Raw genomic sequence first — 17,209 nt, 5'->3', positions numbered from 1 at the left:
GGAGGAATGCGGGGATGGGATGGGGGGGGCGCGGCGGCGCCTTTGTCTCCGCTCCGGTCCCCCGCATGCGCGCACCCCACCACAGCCCCTAAGTTGCGCCGCTACCCCTCCCCTTTTCCTCGGCAAGTTGGATTCTTCCTCCTATTTCCACCAGCGCCTGTGGGTTGTACCACTTTGCCAAAAGAGGGGAGAGCGCCACTCCGCTGCCCCCTCCCCTCACGTCGCTTTCCCCCTTGAGTGTTCCACTTGGCTTTCACGGGAGGGAGAAGAAGTGCGCGGAGGGAGACAACGCGCCGCACGCACACCGCGGGGACTCCTCCGCCCCGTAACGCCCCCCGTAAAATATAGGGGATCATTCTAGGGGAGGCAGGGATGTAGCGTGGGAAGCAGCGAGGTGGCGCATCCCCGTTTTCGCAGAGTGGTACAACCCATGGGCGCTAGCGGAGGTACGAGGACGAATCCAACATGGCAAGGAAAAGGGGGGGGCGGCGCGTCCTAATAGGTACAGAGGGGTGGTTTGCGCATCTCGCTTCCTCCCCACCGTGATGTTCCACATGTCTCTTTTATCGTGGGGGGGACAGGCCCCGCTCTGTGCGTGTCACACGTTGTCTCCCGCAGCGCACCCCTTCGCCACCCCCCCGCTCGCCACGTGTGGTACGCGCCTCCCCCATAACCCTCCGCGCGGCGCACGCCGCCCCTCTCTATCCCGGCGGCGGCCAAAGGGAGCGGAGGGCCCTGAAGGGGTCAAAGCTGTTGGTGAGTCCTGGTTTCCAGCCCCTTCCAGCCCCTAGGAAGCCTTATACCCCCTGTTAGGGTCCTTTATCCCCTTCCCTGAGCATCGGTAGGGGGAGTTTCGGGGGTCTTCGGAGCGTCCTTTATCCCTCTAGGGCGTGAGGTGGGGGGCCCCTCATGATATGTGGGGGGAAGGGGCTTAGGGAGTCCTTTAGGGTGGGTAAGGTTCTTTTATCATCTTAGAATCCCCAAGAAGGAGGTTGTGGTCACCCCGTTCTCTTTAGGGCACTTTTCCTGCGGAAAGAGGGATTTGGGGGTCTCCTCATAGGGAATGGGGCTCCTTCCCTCACAGTGGTGGGAAGGGGGGGATTTTGGGAATCCTTCCTTGGATGTGGGGGTCTCACGCCCTGTAAAAGCCTCAGAAAGGGGAGTTTGGGGGGATTCTCCCATTGTCTTTAGGGTCCATTCCATTCCCCCAGAGTCCTGAGAGAGAGGATTTGGGGTGTTCTTGGTTTTTGGGATAACTTTTCCATGTCTAGAATCCTGTGGAATACTGGGGTGATCCCCCTTTCCCCATGTTCGGTCCCTTTTCCCTTAGCAGGCCTGCAAAGGGGATCATGGCAGCCCTAAGAGTCCTGAAGGAAAGGATTTGGGGATGCCCTTGTTTCCTGGGATTACTTTCCCCACTTAAAATCCCAGGGAATGTTGTGGTGTCACTCCCCACTCCCGATGTTTTGGATTCCTTTTCCCTTAAAAGTTCTGGGAAGGGGCATGTGGAAACCCCCTCTGCATTCCCTGTGGGGTCTCTCCTCCCCTCACACCCCAAAGAAAGAGGATGTGGGAGATCCTGTGCTAGGTACAGGGAAGGAGAGGATTTTAGGATTCTCCATGTCTTTGTGGTCCTTTTCCTTTCCCAGGATTTAGGAATTCGCTGTTCCAGGTAAGGGGTGGGTGGGCTCATACTGGGGCTCTCCCTAAACCTTTGTGGTTTTTCCATAGGTTTTGGGGACCTATTTCCTGTTTTTTTTTGGGGAATATTCCTGATTTATTAAAGCCTCACCTCTTCAAGTCTGGATTGGGGGTGGTGGGGAAATGGATCAATGTTATTCCTGCCCAGGCAGGGAAGGGAATTTAGGGATCCCACACTTCTCCAGGTGCCTCAGGGATCCGCTCCTCCTCCCCCAATTCCTGGGAATTTTTTTTGTCCAGTCACTCGCTGCAAAGGGAAGCCAGAGCTGCTGCCGTGTCCTGGCACGGAGCAGCCAATCCATCCCACATCCCAACCCCCTTGGCTGCCTTTCCAAACTTACCCCAGAGCTGGGAAACCTGGAAAATCAACTCCAGGTGCACCCGAGGCTCTGCTTATCTCACCTGTCCCTCATTCCCAGTGCCGCCGTTCCTGGATTTCCGTCACCTTGGCGGGGTTTGTCCTCTCCCTGTTTTTTTAAGATCCCGATGCTCAGGAGGGAGGGATCCATTTCCAGGCTATTTTGGGAGTGCTGCTGTTGTGCTCCGTGGGGTTTTGGAGGGATTACATCCCTGGCTAAACTTGCTGAGGCTGCCGCATCGGCGTTCCCAGAAATCCCCCCTGGATTTGTTCTGTCGCATCCAGGCCAGCGATGGTTTGGGATTGATTGGGATCCTGATCATCACAGTCCTCAGGGATGACAAATTCCCTTTCCTGAGCTGTTTTCCTGGAATTATTTTCCAGGTTTCTCCCATTTTCTCCCTGACCTTCAGGCAGGATTTTTCCTCACCTGAGCTGTTCATTCCCAACTCTTTATTTTTTTTCCCCTATTTCTCCTGAAGGTGACACTTTCCAAGTCTTTCCCTTCTGCTGATTTCCCATATCCATGATTGTCTCATTAGGAATTTTCAGCTTGGAGCAATAAGTTGTGGGTTTTGGGTGATCAGGAGTGGGAATGGTGGTGTTTTCCTGGAATGTGGAGCTGTGGAGCTTTGTCTCATAGCAAAGATAATGATAAGATAATGATAAGGATCTGACTTAGGGAAGAGCCAATTTTAGGGAATGAAATCAACAGGAATTTTAGGAACAGCCAGATTCCAGCTGAATTGGAAAAACCAGCAGAAGATTGAGTTTTAAATGAATAAAATATTAGATACAAGTGTTAATATTTGGATTTATTTTGATTTCCCTGTTGTTGAACTCATCCTGAATTTCTGGGCTGTGACTTTTCCCAGTGGAGAACATTCCCAACGCCACAGCGTGGTTTATAATCCTAAAACTTTGTGTTTGTGGAGGTAAAAATGCCAATTTTGAGTGGAAAATGTTAAAAGTTGATGGTTTGTGTCATTAAAATTCCTTTTCCCCAGGTTCTTCCAGGAAAACTGATGGACACAGAAGGAAAATAACTTTCTTTTCCCAATTTTTCCTTGTTTAGAAGCTTTATTTCCTTGGAAATTTGGGGTTTTTCAGGACTGACCATAAGGTTTGGCTGCTCATGGAAGCAAAAAGTTCCTGCAGGAATGTTTGGAATCACCCAAAAATTGGGATCCTGAATTCCATCAACACATGCCAGGACTGGGATGGCAGGCTGGGAATTCTGAGGCTGCTGGGATGGGAAAATCCTTTTGGATAACATCACAATAATGTTCCTTTCATTGTATTAAAATGAAAATAAACTCATTTTCTGTGGTGTTGGTTCACAAACTTCATGGAGTTCTGAAAAGTTAATGAGCTCTAATTAATTGACCTATTAATTATTAATTTTTTTTTTTGGCTGAGGAGCTGCTGCATCCATAGAAATTGGAATTTTTCTCTAAATTTATCCTGTGTTTGTTTCTTTTTTTAATGCTGTCATAGGAGCAAAAAAAGTAAGTACCTTCTAATTGTTGTGTGTTTTTTTGGGAATTCTGGAAAATCTGGGAATGTCAGCACCAGTGGGATATTTATTAGAAAAATTCCCACAGTTTTCTTGGAAATAATTAATTTTGAAGAGTTTTTTAAGATTAATTTTAGCTCTGTCAATGGGAAGAAATCTCCTGGGAGTTCCTCATTATGGAATTCCTATTCCAAAATTCACCTCATCCATGAGGGCTGCAATTCCAGAGCTTGGAGCTGCTTAAAAACTGGAGCAAAATCACTTAAAAAAATAATTAATAATGGGGAAAAATTAATTTCTGGATTTATTTTTAAAAATTTAAAATTTAGTTTTAAAAGAAATAAATTGTATGATTTTTTTATGGACAAGCCTATGAATTTTTTATTATTTATCTCATTATTTACTATAACAAATTTATTTCTCTGTAAAGGTTCTAACAATAATTTGTTGCTCCATAAAAGAAAGAAAAATGTAAAATAAATTCAAAATAATCTTTAATTTTGAATTTTTTTATTAAGAATTGAAATATCAATTTTTAAGCACATTTAGCTGTATCAAAGTTTCCCAACTCCAGGAGAAAAAAAAGAAAAATCTCCTTTTGCCATTTCTAATAGTTTGTCTAATTGGAATCTAATTAATATTTTAAACTATCAATTTAAATGTTTAAAGGCAAAACTTTAATTTAGTAATATATAAATTTAAATGGAAATATTCAAGACCTGAAAAAAGTATTTATGTGGAAATTTCAAATTAAAATTTAAATGAAAGGCAATAAATTTTAAATTAAAATTTAAATGAAAGGCAATAAATTTTAAATTTAATTTAAATTACTGTTGAAAATTAGATTGAAATTTGAAGTTAAGCCTTGGACTTGAGGCTTCCAAAATCTTCCTGGAATTATTGGAATTACAAACTTTTGAGGATATTTCATCTGTCTGGGAATTTTATTTGGCAATCTGCCACAGGTCAATTTTTATTAATTAATTATTGAATTAATCACAAGATTCCCAGCTCCTGGACAAGTTTAATTTGCCAGTAGCTTGGATTATATCCCAAAATTCAATCCCTGCTTTTCAGCCTTCAATCCCAGCTTTTTTAGCATGAAAACCCAATCAGGAGTGAACAACCACCTCCAAAAACTCCAAAATTGGAGCCAGTTTTCCCAAAATTCTGCCTAATTTGGAATAAATAACAAATAATTAATGACTAATCCACTAACTTGGAATAATATCTTGTAATTCCCAAGGATTTGAACAAAATCCTGTGGGTTTTTTTCCTGCCTTAAATTTCAAACAATGAGGGGAATTCTTGGCAGGAATATTTTAGGAGGAAGGTGGGTTTGGCCGCATTGAATTCCTCGGAATTCAAACTTATCCCAAAGGGGAGAAACAAATGGAATATTTGCATTTTTTTTTTTTTTTCCCCGGGAATATTAATGGATAAAAACCATCTCCTGCATGCCCTTGCTTTGCTGTGCTGCCACTACATTTGTTGTGCTTATCTCTCCATGCTGCCCCGTTGATTTTTCGGGAAGATGAGGACGCGGAAAAATCCCTGCTCCGCCGACAAGGTTTGGCTGGAAAAGCACCGGAGCGACGGAGCCGAGCGGGAAGCGCCGGAGCCCGAGGCCGTCAACGGGATCTGCCACGAGGATTCCATCGAGGGCGAGCTCAAGGGGGACCCGAAAAAGCCCAGGAATGGCAAAAAGCAGCGGAAGCGGAAGCGCTCGCCGAAGCCCAGGGCGCAGGATTCCAGGCTGGAGGCGATCCTGGCGGGAATGTCGGCGGAGCACGTGTGGTTTGACAAGCCCTTGTACGACCGCGCTGAGAACGCGTACAGGATAAAGCTGGCGGGTTCCCAGAGCTGGGAATCGCCTGAGACTGGAAAAGCCGCTCAGGAATCTCCTGCTGTAACCAGGTCGAAATCCAGCCAGGATATTCCCAAGGTGAGGATGCTCCCGGCGTGCTCCCATGGAAACCTGGCTGCCTGTCACCACGTTGTCCAAGGGGTTTGGATCAACAAGCTTGACTTCGATAAGGCCGAGAGGGCGTTCATGGAGAAATCCCGGTTTTTCCTTCCTCCCAACGCCCTGGCCATCCCGTCCGTGTGGGCGAATTCCAGGCTGGGAACGCCGGACGAGGGCTACGGCACGGCCTTGCCCACCCCTGCCACTCCAGGATTGGCTCCCGGCATTCCCAACTCTCCCGTGGCCTCCGTTCCCAGTTTGCCCGGCTCCGACCAGCAGACTGTCAACGGGAAGCCGCAGATTTCCAACTGGGAAGTTCTGGCGTCCGAGGTGTGGCTGGAGAAGCCTCTGTACGATGATGCTGAGAAGAATTTTTATGAGAAGATGTTGGATGGGCATCCCTTGGATAAAACCCAACAGCAGCAACGTGGCTGCCCGGAAGCATCCAAGAATCACAACCCTGGGAAACAAATGGGAATCGCCTCCAGCAATCCTGAGCTCCCTGATATTCCCGAGGAAAATCCCACCTGCTTTTTCCTGCACAAGGACAGCGAATCCGTGTGGCTGAATAAGGTGACCTACGACAGGGCTGAATCCAGATATTTTGCCCTGGAAGCGGCCAGAGCAGCAGAGAAAACAGGGATCCAGGAATCTGCTGCAGGAAATCCCTCCCATCCAGCTGCTCCGAGCGTTCCCGCTGTGGAAACGAAGTAGGAGAAGTTTCTTTGGGGGTAACACCCATGACAAAAAAAAAAAAAAAAAACAAACCCAAAAATCAGCCGGGTCGGGATTGAGCCAGAAGGAATTTGCATGTGGAGAAGACTGGGTGGACTTGGAGAGGATCCTGGTGGGCAGGGAGCAGGGGGGAAAATCCTTCAAGGAATTCCCCTTCTCCTGAGGAATTCTGGTGGATGAAGGCTGTGTTTGTGTGGAGCTAGATGTTGAAAGGCAGGGCTGGGGAGTGAGCTCATTATCCCCCTTTTTGCATGGATTCAGCGCCATCCTCCTTTCCATCCTCTCATTCCATGTGAAAATCAACATCATAACCAGGACCCAGCTTGAAGAAGGTTTGGAAGTGACCAGAATACAATCTAGGGAATCAGTGTGGAGCATGTGCTGTAGTTTGGTTTTTTAAGGGAATTTATATTTGGAATTTTTGGAATGCCCTTGGATCTTCTCCAAAGGCAGAGCTAAGGTAGAGATGGATATTCCTGGAAAAAAAGACTCTTGGAGCATCCGTCCTTATTTCTGACACTTCTGATCCATGAATTGTGTTGGGATTTGTTGGGAAGCTTTTAGGATCTTTGTGTCAAGGGATTTAGGGGTCAAATACCTTTCACCTGGTCCTGTTTGGGATCATTTCCTCTTTAGTTGGTCATAACTGGATATTTGGGAAAATCCATGTGTCTCTGTAAAACAGTGGGATAAATTTGTCTGTATTCGGGATTTTCTGTGAATGATCCTGGTTGGAATTCCAGCAGATCCTGGAGATTTGGGTCTGGAGAGTGGTTTTGCTGCAGCTCCTGTGTGTGGTGGCCTCTGGTCTCTTCCAAGTGCACAGATGAAATAAGGAGGGATTTGATTTTGGAAAAATCATCTCTGGCTTCCCTGGAAGTGTTTTATGGAAAACTATGGGATTTAGGATGATAAGGAGAATTTTCTTGTGCTGTGGTTTTCTTGTGCTGCTCTCCACCTTCTCAAACTCCTGCTGGCTCTGTCCCTGTCCCTTGCTGGAATTCAGGGCACTTCCTCTTTTCCTCTTTTTTGAGGGCTCTGTTTCCCTGCAAATTAAGAATTGAACCCACCTTTGCTCCATAAAAATTCCCTGTTTCCCAGCAGGATTTGGAGGTTTTTGCTATTTTGCCATGTAGTGCCAGATCTGTCCCCTCCAAGTGTTGCTGATTTTTAATAAAAATTTCCCAGTGAACTTGTGGATTCCCCACCCCTTGAAATATCCAGGGAAAAGTTGGATGAGGCTTGGAACAACCTGGGATGGTGGAAGGTGTCCCATGGCAGGGGGGTGGAACTAAATGATCTTTATGGTCTTTTCCAACCCAAACCATTCCATTATTTTAATTCCATTTCTGTTCTCCTACCCAAGACATTTTCCTCAGCACAAACTAGAAAATCCTGGCTTTTTGGAATTTTTTTTTTTTTTTTGTTGTGTGGAATAAAGTCAGGATCAGCTGATTCATCCCATCCCCGCTCCACACCAGGTCAGGCAGGTGGGCGATTAATCTGTCCTGCTCTTTTAAGAGGATCCCGGGTGCTTAAATCCGCAGCCAAGCCGAGCTGCAGGCACAGAACCCTCTCCTGGCGAGCTGTTGACCTCCAATCCCGGCAGGAATTCACTTTCTGTGGGTATTTTCCCAGGAAAATGGCTGTGGATTACTTCCTGCACGACAAGATCTGGTTCGAGAAGTTCAAGTACGACGACGCCGAGCGCAGGTTCTACGAGCAGATGAACGGCCCCGTGGGTGGCTCCTCCCGCCAGCAGGTAATTCCCAGCCCCAGGAATTCCAGAGTAAGTCAAAGGACGTGATCCACCTGGATTTTTGTGGGATTTCCATTCTTTTTTTTTTTCTATTTTTTCCCCTCAAGTCTTCCCGTAGCTCTCTGAGCTGTTTAAGACCCATTTGGGGTTTTTTTTTCTTCCCACTGTTTTCTGTGGAATTTGAAGGATTTGATCCCAAGGGAGATCAGGTGCCCTTCTAGAGGTGAACCAGTCCCAGCTTCCAGCAGTTATCCTAAATTTTTCCAGGTTGCTGGGATCTGTGGGGGCACAATTTGAGCTGGAAATCCCCAATTTTACTGGCAAAGAGCATCCCTGCCCCTCTCCATCCAGGGAAAATGCTGCTTTGCTTCCATTTTGGAGCAGTCCTTTGGGATATTCCAAGGGAATACAAACCTAAGGTTTGAACAGAGGCACCAAATCTGCAAAGATTTTTTTTTTTTTGGGGGGTGGGGATTTTTTTATCCTTGTCTTTGTGTTCCTGGAAATATTCCAGGTGTTCCAGTGGAGGATTCTGTTCGTGGTACCGGTGAGTTGGGGAGGGGATGGTGGAGGGGGGGGAAGCATGATCCTGCTGAGCTGAAATATTTCCAGCTTCAATATTATCCCAAAATTATTCCTGTTCCGAGGTTCAGAGCTTTCCTAACCTCTTCCTGCTCCTAACTGTGCCTGTGCCTTTGGAATGCTGAGTGTTCAGTGCCTCTTTCCAAGTGTTCACAGGGAGGCTTTTTGCTTGAAATTTTAACTTTTAGGCACATTCCAGCTATTCCTGCTGTGCTTCCTGGCTTAGGTGCTGGCACAGCACCTGGGAGACTGGGAATGAAAAAATTTGGGAGCTCTGGATGAGTGCTGGAAGTGGGTTTTGGAGTGAAAACCTCTTGGAGCAGTTAAACTATTTCAAGGCACATCAGGAGTTTCTAGGGAAGGAGTTTGGCCTGGGAGAGGTGGTTTGAAGGATGTTTGGAGGAATTTATCAGCCATTTCCCCCATGGAAAATATTTTTAAAACCTCCTTGGAAGTAGCAGGAAGTGGAGCCCACCTGGCTGTGTCCAGGCTGTTTCTCCTTTATTTTCTGTTTAACTCAGGATTTGGGGGTTTGTGGAAATTTCACATCTCTGGTCTTGCTGGTGGTGGGGTTGCAGTCTGGGAAAGGCAAGGAGTGAATGGATGATGGAATTTCCAGGGAGGGAATCTTGAAATCCAGGCTAAGGCATGGCAGCAGGAGCACAGGGAAAAAATTCCAGGCGTTCTGTGTCCCACCCCTCTGGACAGAGCAGAGTCAGGGTTGTCACTTCCTGAACTCAGGTCATAACATGGAAAAATCCTGCCAGAGGCTGGGGTTTTAAGGAGTTCTGGAGTCACTCCAGCCTTCTGGCAGCATCCCAAACTTTTCAGGGTAATTATAGGGAATTTAAAAGCTCTTTGACTGGATGATCCTTCTGAACACGTGACCAGGGATTGCCCGATTTAGCCCCAATCCTTACGGCAAAAATCACTGAATCACGGAAAGCGCAATTCCCGATTTTCCCAATTCCCTCGCTCCTCCTTCCTTTCATTTTTTTTTTTTTTTTTTTTAACTTCCCTAATGAATTTTTTTTTTTTTCCCCTATGTTTTAATAATATTTTTTTTTAAAAAAGAAACTCTTGGTTCTTTCTGCGCTGTTTGCAGGAGAACGGAGCCAGCACGATCCTCCGCGACATTGCCAGAGCCAGGGAGAATATCCAGAAATCGCTGGCCGGAGTGAGTACCCAAGCTCTCACCAGCTGGCTGCCTGCATCCCATTTTTTTCTGTTTTTTTTTTTTTTTTCTTCTTCTTTTTATGGAATTCTAATCCCATAGATCATTTGGCTTCTTGGTTTGGAAGCTGGAGGAGAAGACCAAGGTGTGCAGCGCCGTGTGCCACCAGCTCTGCCCCGTCCCCACGCGCTGCTCACCTGCAGCGCTGCCAAAACTGGATTTGGGTTAAGAGAATTCCCTGAATTGGGCTTTTCCTTCCCTTTTTAAAATTTTTTTTTTTTGGGTTTTTTTCCTGGTGGGATGTTCCCATGGGTCTTAACTAACAGGTTCCAACTCGCTGAGCGCGTGGCTCTTTTTTGGGATACACTGGGCTGCCACCTTCTCTTCCCTGTTTTGCTTCCAGTTTAGGGGATGTGCAAAAAAAAAAAAAAGAAAAAACCCCAAAAAAGTTGTGTTTTCCATCTGCTGCATCCAGGGAATTCAGCTTGGCTACAAGCTCCAAGGCTGGAGCATCCTGGAGGAGCTCAGGAATGCACTTTGTGGAGGTGTTTTTGTGCTGAGTGCAGACAAGACCATTAAAAAAAAATAAATCTTCATTTTTGTAAAAGAAAGTTAAAATACTAACAAGTGGTTTTATGGGAAAGGAAAATCCATGGAATACAGCCCAGGTGTCTTGATTTCCTGCCTCTGTATTGGGACTCCCAAAGTAATCCATCCATTATTTGGCCTCATAATTCCCAAGCACCCTCAGTTTCTATCTTTGATCAATATCAGGGAATAACGAGGAATTCCCCTTTCCCAAAGGGAATATTCCATATTCCTCCTTACACCAGCAGAAAGGAGCCAGATATTTGGGATGAATATAAGGAATCACTATTTCAGTCAACAGCTTAATGAAAATTTTTCCTGAACTGGCTCATTTTATTAAAAAAAAAAATATATGACTAAAGGAGGCCCCCATCCCAAACAGGGTAAAAAGTTCCTTTGGGAGAAACTTCTGGAATTGGGCAAGGGGCAGGGAATCCAAACCCAAATCACCTGGAAGCGCTGCTCATCTTCACCTTCCAGAGTGTTTTACCAAAAATAAGGAATTTCTTTCCTGACTCCTGTTAAAGAGCTTTTTTGGGAGGGAATCCCAGAAGTTTGGATCATCCAGGTGCTGTAACAGGGAATTGGTAAAGCAACAGCCCAAAGCCAGGATAGGAATTTTGGGATACAAATTGTTTGGAGATGTTTTTGGGGATTAGAGTAAGATGTCAAAAATTGCTGGATATTTTTTGTTCCTGGGAAAGGGGTTGGATCTTCCACGTGGCTGAAAAATATTTGGAATATCCCTCAAGGATCATCTTTAATGTTGGGTAACCAGGCTGGACTTCAGGGCATTCCTAAACTTCTTCCTTGAATTCCCAGCCCCCAAATTTACACTGTGAGAAAAGTGGGAAGAGCAAAAATCCCAGGATTTTTGTCTTTCCTTCCTTCATGATTATTGTCAGGGGTTTTAGGATGTGGCAAGGGAAGAACTGGCTGTGAAAACCTGGGAAAATGGGAGTTTTGTGCCTTTTTGCTGGCAATTTCAGGCTGAGATTGTGTCATAAAACATAGGAATGAGCACTTGGAATATGATGGGAGTCTGGAGTTCCTTGATTATGAGGAAAAGCAGGAAGTAGAACAGGAAATTCCACCTGAACATGAGAAAAAATTTTATTGTTATTTAATTTAATTTAATATTTAATTTTATTGTTATTTTATTGATATTTAAAACTTACTTTAGGGATTCAAACTTCAGGGAATAACAGATGTTTGTATCCCAGGTTGTTAGACCAGAGTCCTCCTTTGTGCCCTTCATAATTCCCAGGGATTTTATTTGTTTGGATAATTAGGTTTATGCACAATTCCAACTTTCCCAAGCACTTCTGTGTCCAGAGTATTTGAGATAGGCTGCAGCTTTAAGGTGGGTTCAGCACAAAAATTATGGCTTAAAAATAAAGAATTTGAGGACTTTGTGCAGGATTGCAGAGGAAGGGAGAAAAGTGATGCTGTGGAACTCTCCACCTTGGGAATTTTGAATTCTTATCCCTGATAAAATTCATGGATGCTTGTGTGGAGCTGGAAGTTGGAAGAGGGAATGGGTTTTATAGTAGAGGTATGGTGTCCATATTCCCAAAGCTTGGAGCATCCTCTCCTCAGGGAATATCTCGCAGTCTCATAAAGGCAAATTTTCCATAATTTTTGAGGATTTGGGACGTGATTGTGCCTCTTGCATTGCCTTATGTGTTCCAATTAAGATCTTGTGGTTGCTTCAGCTTGGGACAGGTATCCCTTGCTCTTCCCATGCTTTTCCCTCAAGGATCATGATTAATGTTGGATAACCAGGCTGGACTTTAGGGCATTCCTAAACTTCTTCCTTGTATTCCCGACCCCCAAATTTCTCACTGTGAGAAAAGTGGGAAGAGCAAAAATCCTAGGATTTTTGTCTTTTTTTCTTTCTTTTTTTTTTTTTTTTTTTTTTTTTTGAGGATTTATTACTGATAGGAAAGAGAAATTTCCTCTCCCCCATGCTGGCACTGCTGGGACACTTCCAAATCTGGGATCAGTTTTGAGTCCTCATGACAAGAAGGATGTTGAGGGGCTGGAGTTTCCAGGGAAGGGAATGGATTGGGAAGGGTCTGGAGCATCAGGAGCAGCTGTGGGAGCTCAGCCTGGAAAAAACATGAAGTTCAGGGGGGACCTTTTCACTTCCACAAATCCCTGACAGCATTCCCAAGTGGGAATCAGGATCTACTCCCAGGGAATGACAGGAAGAGAGGAAACCACCAGAGGGAAAATTTAGCTGGAATATCAGGAAAATTCCTGATGGAAAGGGCTGTCCAGCCCTGGCACAGAGGTGGAGTCCCCATTCCTGGAGGGATTTGACATCCCTGTGGATGTGGCACTTGGGAATGTGCTCAGTGGTGGCCTTGGGGGAACTGCGGGACTCGATGGGCTCAGAGGGATTTTCCCACCTCTGTAATTCCATGATTTCCATCCTTGGAGCACCAGGGCTGGCATGGTGTGATGAGCCCACAGCGCTGCACGAGCTCCCTGCACACACCGGGATGTTGGTGGAGAAGATCCCAGAATTCCTGGGGGAATGTTTGTTTGTGTGCGAGGCTGTTTCCCACCGCTCCCTAACTCCCCCTTGCATGCGGCTCTTCCCCGCTCTTGAGTTCCCTCTGGAATTGCGAAACCTTTTCCCATCTTGCCGAACTTTTTCCCGCCCTGCAGCAGAAGACCCCTGCTCGGAGCAAGGAGGCTCCTTGTGCCCGTCCCAAGAAACAGTCGGGACGCTCCTCTGTAAGTGAGCCGCGCATGGATGGAGCCTGTGGAAAAACGGGAGAGGATCTGGTGGGACGAGGAGATGGAGCAAGTTCTCCTTCCTCAGGGTGTGTCCTGTGGCACTGGGATGAACCTGGATAATGGGATCTGATCCCAGCTCGGTGTCCTGGGAGCTGCACTCGCCTTCCTGAGCCTGAATCCACAGCTGAGGCGTCAGAGGTGGAATTTTTCCCTGTCCTTTGATATTCCTCAGCCTCATCCCTGGAAGTATCCCAGGCAAAATTGGGCAGGGCTTGGAACAGCTTGGGATAGGGGAACATTGTCTGGATGATCCCTAAAATCCCAACCTAAACCATTCCGTGATTCAGACCTTTCCTCCTCGTGCCTTGTATTCTTCATCTTATCCCTGCTTTTGCCTCTTTCCATTTATGTGACTGCTGAGATTCCACACTGGAATAAAAGAGAATAAATTATTCTCTCTTCACTTAGAAATGACAATTCAAGGGCAAATCCTGTTATTTTCTTTCCCTTTGTTGCCTGAAACTGATGGATGAGGAACCTCCTTAGCATTAAAAAAAAGAAAAAAAGCTTTTTTTTATTTTTTTTTTTTTTTTTGCTGTCAAAAAATCCATTGAAACCAGAGTTGGAATAATTATTCCCTCAGGATGTGTTAAAGCAGATTGAAATTGTCAGGAATTAAAGGCTGGGCTGGGGAAGGTGGGAGTGTAGAATTCCTGGGATCTTTCCAGCTTTCCCAGTGTTACCTTAGGCAGGTCATTCCTGTCCCTCAGTGGGTTGGGAGAGGAGACCAAGATTTTTAAGGGCCTTGGTGTGAAATTTTATATAAATTTCATATGGTTTTAGTGGCATTTTGGGATCTGAGAGTGGGAAGAGTGATTTTATCCTTTGCTCCTTGGTGCCAGCTGAAATTCCTCAGGATTTAGTCCATGCTTCATTTTATAGAGCCGCTCCATTAGTTTCTATCCCAATTTAGAGAAAATATCCTTGGTTTTAGTTCAGCTCCTGAACTTCCTCTCTCCCTGAAGACACAACCCTGCTTTGCTGCATGGATTTTTCGGGAGGAGGGGAAACAACTCCATTTCATCCTGGTTTTCCTCACTGCAGAGTGCAAGCACAACCTCCCCTGGAGCTGCTGGTGACCAAAATGAGCTCCTGTCCCGAATTTCCCACCTGGAAGTGGAAAACCAGAACCTCCGCAGTGGTGAGTGGGAGAATTCCTTCTCCTGGATGGAGACCTGGGAATTTGAGGTCATTTTTCCTATTTTTCCCTCTTTTTTTTCCCCCAGTTGTTGCAGACCTCCAGATGGCCATTTTCAAGCTGGAAAGCCGCCTGAACGCTCTGGAGAAATCCTCGACTTCCCACCAGCCCTCGTCTGTTCCTCCAACCCAGGTGAGCCTTGGAAAAACGCTGGGATTCTTCCCTAGGGATTATAACCAAAGATCCATGTGGACAAACATCCTGTTTTGATAAACCCATATAAATCCCACAAGCGTGTCCTGAGCAGTGGAGATTCCCATTCCTGAGCTTTTTTTTGGCAACTCCAGGTTAATCTTTTCCCTCTTTTTCCCCTTTAAAAAAAACCCCTCGGATCCGGTGAAGAAAGTGGAACCGTTCAGCGTTCCCTCCAAAAAAGTGGAGCTCCCGGCCAAGAAATCGGAGCCAGCTGCTGCCGAGGAGGATGAGGATGATGACATTGACCTTTTTGGGAGCGACGATGAGGAGGAAGACCAGGAAGCTGCCAAGGTGCGGGAGGAGCGGCTCCGGCAGTACGCGGAGAAGAAGGCCAAGAAGCCGGGACTCATCGCCAAGTCTTCCATCCTGCTGGATGTGAAGCCGGTGAGTGGATTTGGGAATTTGGGAGCTCTGGGAGTGAGGCTGGGAATCCTCTCTCGTCGAAGAGGGATGGTGGTGGCACCTGTGGAATTCCAAACAAGGGCTTGGAGCAAGGTGGGATTTTCTTGCCGTGGAAGGCTGGGATGGGTTTGGATGGATGGGACCTTAAATCCCATCTCATTCCATAGGCAGGGATACTTTCCACTATTCCAGGTTGCCTTGGACACTTCCAGGGATGGGGCAGCCAAAGCTCCTATGGGAATTCCATTCCAGGGCCTCACCACCCTCCCAAGGAGGAATTTCTTTCCAATATCCCATCTAATCTTGCCCTATTCCAGTTTAAAACCATTCCCGCTTCTCCTGTCACTCCATCCTTGTCCAAAGCCCCTCTCCAGCTTTCTTGGATCTCCTGGAGGCACTGGAAGGGGCTCTGAGGTCTTTTGGAGCCTTCTCCAGCCAAGAAAGGGCACTTTGGATCAGTTGTGACATTCCCAGAGATGTCACCTGGATACCCCTTGGAGCTGCGGACGCTCTCCAGGAGAACCCTAAAACCTCCCAATTCCCACTTTTCCAGTGGGACGACGAGACCGACATGGCCAAGATGGAGGAGTGCGTCCGCTCCGTCCACATGGACGGGCTGGTGTGGGGAGCCTCCAAACTGGTGCCAGTGGGATACGGCATCAAGAAACTCCAAATCCAGTGCGTGGTGGAGGACGAGAAGGTCGGGACAGACATCCTGGAGGAGGAGATCACCAAGTTTGAGGACTACGTAAGTCTTGGAGTGGGATGTGGGAAGGGCCCGGAAGCCATGGGAGGGGGGTGAACTCAGGTGTGTTTTCCTGGGAACACCTGGATGACTCCAGCTTTTGTCCCCTTCCAGGTGCAGAGCGTGGATATTGCTGCTTTTAACAAGATTTAGAAGGGAAAACTGTATCCCCCCTCATCCGAACCTGGAATTAATAAAGATGAACATTGGGAGTGCACGTTGGGTCGCGGGTTTTTCCCTCGGGTGCAGCTTCTCCAGGGGGATTTGATGGGAGATTTTGGGATATTGCAGCAGCTTGGCCAAGTGGAAAGTGTCCCTGCCCATTGCAGGGAATTGGAATGACAAAGATTTAAGATCTCTTCCAATCTAAACAATTCCATGGTTCCCCCATCCTTCATGGAAGGAAAGAACTCAAGACATGGACCTGAATTTTGGGGCTGGAATGAAGGTCTCGGGGTGTTTCCAGCCACCTTTCCCAAGGTTTAGAGACCCAAGTCACTCCCTACAAAAAAACCGGGATGAATAACCAGGAAGCATCCAGGAATTGCTGGTTTGGGATGGATTCCATCCCTCTTTTCACACTGACTCCCTGCCCAGGTCACTTGAGCTGAGTGTGGCCTGGCAAGGGGACAGGTGACATTCCTGAGCATGGCCTGGTGAGGGCACAGGTGACATTCCTGACTTTGGGAACACGAGGTCTGTTCCAGTGCCAGGGTCCAAGGTCTGGGGCCACCAAGGGACAGGGGAATTTCCATGGGATGGTGCTGTGAGGGGACAGGTGACATTCCTGACTTAGGGAACACGAGGTCTGTCCCAGTGCCAGAGTCCAAGGGCCACCAGGGGACACGGGAAGCTCCCTGGGATTGTGCTGCAAGCCTGTCCCTTGTCCTGCTGGGGCCAGATACGTGACACGTGGCCCTCGCAGGGTCCTGCCACCCCCAGGGCACTGCCAGGAGTGCCCCTTGTCCCCTGTGCTGCCATCCTGAGTCCCAGGCGGTGCCACGTGTGCCTTCTGTGTCCCGTTTCTGTCATGTCACCACCTTGTGTCCCCCATGGGCCACCATCCCTGTGCCGTGTGTGGACATCCCCTGTGCTCGGTGTCCTGCATCTGTCACCCTCCCAGTGTCACCCGTGTGCTGCCATCCCTGCTGCCTTGTCCCCGTTTTCCCCCGTGTCCCTCAATCTTCCCTCTGCTGCCATCCCCGTGTTCCCCTTGTGCTGCCAATCCCCTGTGCCCAGTGTCCTGCATCTGTCACCATCCCAGTGTCACCTGTGCATTGCCATCTCTGCTGCCCTGTCCCCGTTGTCCCCCATGTCCCTTTATCTTCCCTCTGGTGCCATCTCGGTGTCCCCCTTTGAACTGCCATCCCCGTGTGCCCCCCCTTGTGCTGCCATCCCCTGTGCCCAGTTGTCCTGCATCTGTCACTAACCCAATGTCACCCGTGTGCTGCCATCCCTGCTGCCCTGTCCCCGTTGTCCCCC

The 17,209-nt window shown here is 47.4% G+C and overlaps 1 protein-coding gene across 6 annotated transcripts; it reads left to right on the top strand.

Moving 5' to 3' along the window:
- Nucleotides 1-619: 619 nt before the first annotated feature.
- Nucleotides 620-15,944, top strand: EEF1D (eukaryotic translation elongation factor 1 delta). 6 transcript variants are annotated; one of them, XM_063175272.1, is made up of 9 exons: nt 5,095-6,251; nt 7,915-8,038; nt 9,723-9,794; nt 13,059-13,124; nt 14,232-14,328; nt 14,414-14,517; nt 14,728-14,964; nt 15,536-15,730; nt 15,842-15,944. In XM_063175272.1, the coding sequence occupies exons 1-9, from the start codon at nt 5,110-5,112 to the stop codon at nt 15,878-15,880; spliced, it is 2,076 nt and encodes a 691-aa protein (XP_063031342.1). In that variant the 5' UTR covers nt 5,095-5,109; the 3' UTR covers nt 15,881-15,944. The 6 variants fall into 6 exon arrangements, with proteins under 6 accessions (XP_063031374.1, XP_063031342.1, XP_063031334.1 ...); XM_063175264.1 differs by having other exon boundaries at nt 13,056-13,124; XM_063175289.1 differs by lacking the exon at nt 9,723-9,794 and having other exon boundaries at nt 13,056-13,124.
- Nucleotides 15,945-17,209: the final 1,265 nt, after the last annotated feature.

The sequence above is a fragment of the Melospiza melodia genome, chromosome 1 (genome assembly GCF_035770615.1).
Source record: "Melospiza melodia melodia isolate bMelMel2 chromosome 1, bMelMel2.pri, whole genome shotgun sequence".
Classification (NCBI taxonomy): domain Eukaryota; kingdom Metazoa; phylum Chordata; class Aves; order Passeriformes; family Passerellidae; genus Melospiza; species Melospiza melodia.
This window is presented reverse-complemented; position numbering and strand designations above follow the sequence as displayed.